General features: G+C 33.2%; 1 protein-coding gene across 2 annotated transcripts in view; it reads right to left on the reverse strand.

The window, feature by feature from the left end:
• Nucleotides 1–6: 6 nt before the first annotated feature.
• LOC117119319 (sodium- and chloride-dependent GABA transporter ine-like) overlaps nucleotides 7–6612 on the reverse strand; it is a 22263-nt gene continuing 15657 nt past the window's right edge. For both annotated transcript variants that reach the window (XM_033264102.1, XM_033264101.1), the window contains exons 6-9: nucleotides 6360–6451; nucleotides 5503–5654; nucleotides 2413–2536; nucleotides 7–244 (exon numbers count right to left, since the gene is read on the reverse strand). In XM_033264102.1, the coding sequence (XP_033119993.1) occupies nucleotides 26–244; nucleotides 2413–2536; nucleotides 5503–5654; nucleotides 6360–6451 (587 nt within the window). In that variant the 3' untranslated portion in view covers nucleotides 7–25. The remainder of the gene's footprint in view (nucleotides 245–2412; nucleotides 2537–5502; nucleotides 5655–6359; nucleotides 6452–6612) is intronic.

Genomic DNA, 6612 nt, shown 5'->3' on the forward strand with positions numbered 1-6612 from the left:
ATACTGTACTGTACTACCAATACATTTAATATTTGGTTTCTTCTAAATTTTCTTCTGATATTGTACCATAGTTTGAATGCGAGTTAGAGTGCAGATCTAAGTGCGAGTTTGATAGCGTTTCTTCTACTGTGTCCGATTGTAGGAGATCAACATTGTCTCTCTTGTCATCTACACCTTGAGGCAGCCTCCAATATCGTACATAACATAGATTTACGGTAATTAGAATTACCATGAAACCAAACCACTAAAATAACATAAACACAAATACTAAGTTATTAAATTATCTCCAGCATAGATGAACAATAATAAACTGGTAAAAAATTAAATTTTAAGAAAATGTTATAAAATTATATGCCGACTTCCTCCTTTGAGTATGGTAATATTAACAGTGAAGTCTCTTTTAAGGACTCATTAGTTAGTGATGGCCACTCCAACAGTTCCTGAGCAGTAGCGTATACTGGGAGTGTTGCTTGGGGTACTCACCCTTCAGAAGTTGAAAAAAAAAAGAAGTTACTGATTGGTAAGTAGAGGCGTAACGAGTCATGGGTCCCCTAAATTTTATTTGTCAATTACAAAGGGGCCCTTTCACAGCGGAATATCAAACAATAAATTCAAATTCTCTATGAATTCTGAGCCCTTTACTTCATTATTCTGGAGTATTTAAATTTTAGTGGAGCCTGGATGTGATCGGGAATTAATAATGTATTAAAAGAAGTGTTGTATGTGAGTCCACTTACGGCAATGGAAGTTAAAAGCATGGCATTACATTACTTTAATTTTCTAGTTTTGGGTGTTTTCTACTGGTTCATAGTGCCAAGGATGTGTTATAGAAGAGTGCTGTTTATTAGTAGGACGGTCCACACACCACGCAAATGTGCTGCATGTAAACAAACCTGCATTTACAATTAGTTAGGTAAACACTCTCCCGTACCTTGTTCACCATACAGTGGCGTATTCAAGGGGGTAGGTGCAGCCGGCCTGGAGCCCTAATCTTAAAGTTTTCTTTATGGTTTATAATGTTGATGGTTACCAGTAATTCTAATCATTTGATGATGACACCACACCCAACAATCTAATAATATTTCGTAAGTAATACTTCAATTTTGTTTTTGTTGACTAATTTGTCAACTAAAAACAATTTAAAAAGGTAATTTAAGTTCCATTTCCAGACATACAAATACTGACTATGCCAACTATGGTGGCATTGAGTTCAGTTACCACCTTCCTTAAATAATGGATATGGCAGTGCTGAGCAGTGAGCAATTACATATGGCACGCTCATTCACTGCATATTTTTATATGCAAGTCTATTTTTTTTTCTAGAAATAATGAGGTTACATCATTATGATGTACAAACATTTTCATTATACTTAGAGAAGGGCATAGTTTGATGCAACCACCAGAATGAATGAGTTACTGGCTTTTCTTGAACATATAACAACTGCCAGAATGACCGGGCTATGGGCTTGCCTTGGACATATAGCAACTGCCAGATTGCATGGCATGAGGTACAGGCTTCCCCTGGACACCTGCATCACATGATGAAAATCTTAGTGTCCAAGATCATCAAAACAGTGCAAACTTCTAATCTGGGGCCCTTGACGGCCGCCAGCCAATGGAATGGAACAAATTATATCCTTTCTGTTTAAAATCTTGTGAAACTCAAATTTAAAAACTTAGCAATTATGCTCGTATGTGGATTGGATTTAATAGCTTGATGGTTAAGATGGTTGGCTGCTAACTCTAGGGTCCTGGGTTCAATTCATGTCACAGTTACTGATTTTTGTCATGACCAAAACAACTCAACTCCCTAAGCTTCATAATGAGACTTAGTTTATGTAGAGCATCTTCAGTTTATGTCTTGTGAAGGGATATGCCACTTAGCCACGCAGTTTGGCATATCCTTGGCCTTCGACCTAAACCAATTTGTAAAATTAATAATAAAATTAATATTACTACTATATATTTATGAAAGACCATATTCCATATAAATGGGAAAGTGGTTATGCCTGAAAATATATAGAACATTGGTAAAAATCTATCATGGTATTAAAAGAGGGAGTATGTAAAATAATTGGGTGTTCATAGTCCACCCATTAAAAATATGAAATAAAATTAATTGGCAAATGACTCTCTAAGCTAATGACACAATTATCATACAAAAAAAAATACACAGCAAAAATAAATAAATGTGATGTGAAGATGAAGAATACATGGAAACCAACAAGAAGGTTGTTGATGCTTTTTTTGTTCCTTTTTTTCTTTGTCTTTTCTACATCTTATTTGTTTTTTTTTTTGTATTCAACTTCTATTCGATTTTGTTGAAAGTGCATTCATAGAGACCAAGTATTATGGGCTATACAACAGCCATTACCATTGCTATTGTAAGTGTATAAAAACTGAGTAGCTAACCTGTACCATGCATGACATGAAGCTCTCAGGAGAGAAGCCATACCAAGGATGATCACCATCATTAGATATAGTATCAAAAGCCCACCACACCAACAGTACAGCAGCCTCTAGAGGAGCAACAAATCTACAACCAAAAGATAATAGTAATAACATCTCAAATTTATATGCCACCAATTCCAAAAATGATCAAAGGCATAACGTATGTGAATATGTCTTAAGCTGTGACTTAAAAGTTGCAAAGAGAGTTAAAAGAATTTTGTTATTTGCAAACTAGTTCCAAAAAAGGGAGAAGTATTAAAGTGAAAAAACATTGACCATAGGTTTTGGTACTGTATATTGTAGCATTATAAATGAACACTAATGATTGTTCTACAAATTTAATGTTATATCATTAAAAAAAGGAAATAGTGATGATTTGACAAATATTGCACATTAAAAACCCTAGTGCCATTATTATTATTTTTATAATTTAGTTATTCCAAATTTTGAATACTGTAGTATATCTTTAGTTCTGCTCCTGATTCTCAGTTTGTTTTGGTGGGATTCATTTTAAGTTTAGTAGGATTTTTGTTAAATCATTTGGCTACATTTGCGCTTTAATTTCTCTAAGAAAAAAGTTTTTATAACACGATATGATGTTTCTATATAATGTGTTAATTTGTCTTTATTTTATTTTATTTCTCACAAAATATACAACACACAAAAAAATAATACAAAGACAAAGAAAGAGGTATTCTGAGGAGGGGCCAAAGTTGTTCAAAAACTAGTATCAACGGAAATATTTTTTTAACTTTTTTTATAACTAATTTAGCCAGGATAACATTTCAGTAATATACATACAGGGCATATACTATATATATATATATATATATATATATACACAGTAGAACCTCGATTTTACGTACATTACGGGACCGGAGGGCGTACATAAATCAGGGGATTCGTGAAATAGAGGTTGGGTTAAATTTGTTGTAACCTTTAACATAATATGTACGTAACGCTCGTTAAACGTATGTATGAACGAAAGATGTACCTAGGCTAGACCTAGCCTCTAGGCCTACGAATAAAAGCATTTGTTTAGTGTTTTTTTTCATCACTTTACGATGTCATAATAAAGTTTTCAAATAAAACCATGTGTCTCGTGTATTAATTCATCACTTTATATCTTTTAGTTAACTGAAGAACATGAAAATATTGTAAGATTACCTATACGACAATGGTATAACTTGGGAGTTCCCCTTCATGCCTATTCTAAATAACAGAACTGTGGTGTTGTTTGGGCCTGTTGAGGCAAACTAAAACCATATGTGCTGCACTGGGCGAGCCAACCAATTAGTGTTTGTGTACGTGAAACAGCAACCATGTGCAATGCACTGGCGTTCGTGTACGGAAAAATTAGCGTTTGTGTACAAAACTATGTCTACCCAGCTTCGTGTAGAAAATTCGACCAGACAAGTTTTTCCATGGTTTGCCACACGAAACTAAGGAGGAAAGCAATTATTTTGAGCACCATCGGTAGTTGTTCCTCTCACTCAGTTCACGTGGTTTTAGATTATAACAACCCGGTATTAGACTCAATCAACGTTGCTGTTTAGTGAAAATATGTTGCATTATGGTTTGTTTATTGTTATAGTAAACAAAACAAAAACAAAAAATTCATACAAATTGTACTGGTATTTAATTGAATGCAGAGAACTGGTTTAGAAAACACAATACCGTCTTGTTAGTGCCATTATTTTTAATCCATGTTGTTTAACACTGCTTTCTACATTTTAGCTGGTGTGTAGTTGCAATTTAAAAAAAATTAATATACAATAGTATTTATATAATTACAGGAAAAATGGCAAATGCAACATGATCATTGTCACTTCAAGCAGCAGCGATGAAAGAACAATAACAATAGAACAAAAATCAACAATGACAGGCAAGCACCAACAACTTCAAGGTATGAGTAAAATGTTACTATCTATTGTTTGAATGTAAATGACGTTATATATATATATATATATATATATATATATATACTGTATATGATATTGAAGGAAGTTAGCCATTAACACTGTTGAATAAATATAATATAAATGATCAAAGGTATACAGTGTTTAATAAGGACATGATGGAACATCTTAGGCTTCTCTGTAGCTTTTCAACGAATAAAGTCCTATAAAAAGTCATTGTGTAATAGAATGCCTCCAACGGGATTCGAACCTGCGACCTCTCCCTGACAAGGCGAGCGTCATAACCACTAGACCACAAAGGCTTCATGGTTGAACAGGTTCAAATAACCGTCTGGAACATTGTATTACAAAATGCTACGCCTCAAGAGGGAATTTGGCCAGATAAATCTGGCAATACGGCTAGGAATACTGTCGTATATTATATATGATATTGAAGGAAGTTAGCCGTTAACACTGTTGAATAAATATAATATAAATGAACAAAGGTACATATACAGTGTTTAATAATGACATAATGGAACATTGTAGGCTACCCTGTAGCTTTTCAACGAATAAAGTCCTATAAAATAATAATAATTCATTTATTTGTTATTATTTATTTTATTCTTGGTGTTTTGCTAATTTATATGTATATTCATATAATGTCTTCATATTTTAAATACAATAAAAATCTTATATCTGCTATTGTTTTTATGTTTTTTGTCTGGGAACCACTTGATAGTTTATTAAGTTCACTTTTTCGTTTCCTCTTTCCTCTGTTGTTCAGAAAATGAAATATAGGCCTACATAAAAGATCCATCAAAGAAAGGTTGTATTGTTTGGCTGGCATCAATGTGGTCTCTTTTGTTTGTGTTTTCACAGTGAATCTATATTCTGATTTGTTTATGTTTGTAATACTAAAACTATATTCAGACAATCATTTTTTTAAAATCCTGATACGACTCAACACTTCAAAAAATTGTAAAGATACAAACATGGGTCATTACCCATGGTTTGCCGACCGTAAACTTATATGGTACTTATTTTTGATATTGTAATTACTGTAGTACCTAATATTATTGCTATTACCAAGAAATTCAATTAGAACTGCAATTAATAAACATGAACTAAACTCAAAAATTATTATACTTACTTGACAATCCATTCCCACAACACAGGCAGTTTCCAGTCATCAATGCTGTAGGTATTAAACATGTCATCCCGAAATTTCTTCACACCGTAGCTATAGATCATATATAGGAACATTGTGCCAGAAATAATAAGTGCAAATCCCCAAACAAAATCCTTTAAAATGACAAAATAATCATTAGTTTAGAAAAATAAAATGGTGTACATTAAAAACTGTAAATTATAACAATGCTTAAATCATGAGTGGACACATTAATTTGTTTGCAAGTTGCAATTTCAAAAAAGACTAAAATAATACACTAACAATTATAGTGCAAAAAATATACCGTAAAACCTAGAATTGAAGCCCAATGGGCTTAATCCCGCAAAGGAGCCCATCTCGAATTGAAACCCCCGTTTAGCTTGCAAAAATAGCCTCGTAAAGATGGCCATCTTGAAAAGAAGCCCATGGGCTTCTTTACAAGTTAGCATGTGCTTCTTTTCAAGATAGTTCAGTACATACACTGTACACAAATTTCCAAAAATCTGAATAAATTAAAAACATGCTTGGTTTATACAGTAGTGTAGGTGATTTTATGCCAGTTTTACACTCTATGATACAGACTGATGTTACAGTGGCCATTTATTGTTTTTATATTAATAAATTCCCAAAATTTACAGCATATATTTCAAAAAGAAGCCCCCTCTTTACTTTGCAAAAGTAGCCTCGAAATGGCCATCTTGAAAAGGGGCCCATCCCAGTTCGCAAAAACGTCGAATAGAAGGCCAGGGCTTTTATTCGACGTTTCACTGTAAGTCATTACCTAGATTGATTTAAGAATATTGCACTTGGTAAGAATTGCAAAACTTTGGACTACATACTTGATTAAGTAGGAAGTTGAGATTGACAGCAGAGCCAACACCTATTACAAATATCACTACACTGCAGCCTATAGTGGCTTGCCAGCGCTCCACTGAAAAGGAACCAACCAAATGTGTCACGTGATCATATCAATCATAGCCCCTTCATTGGTGCTGTGTTTATGGTGCTTTGCAGCAAACTTTACTATATTTTATCATATTTATTATATATATATTTGTATTTGATTTTATATTTTATATATATATATATATA

This window comes from Anneissia japonica, unplaced genomic scaffold (assembly GCF_011630105.1).
Source record: "Anneissia japonica isolate Jap-2015-1 unplaced genomic scaffold, ASM1163010v1 scaffold218054_len391659_cov197, whole genome shotgun sequence".
In the NCBI taxonomy this organism is placed as follows: domain Eukaryota; kingdom Metazoa; phylum Echinodermata; class Crinoidea; order Comatulida; family Comatulidae; genus Anneissia; species Anneissia japonica.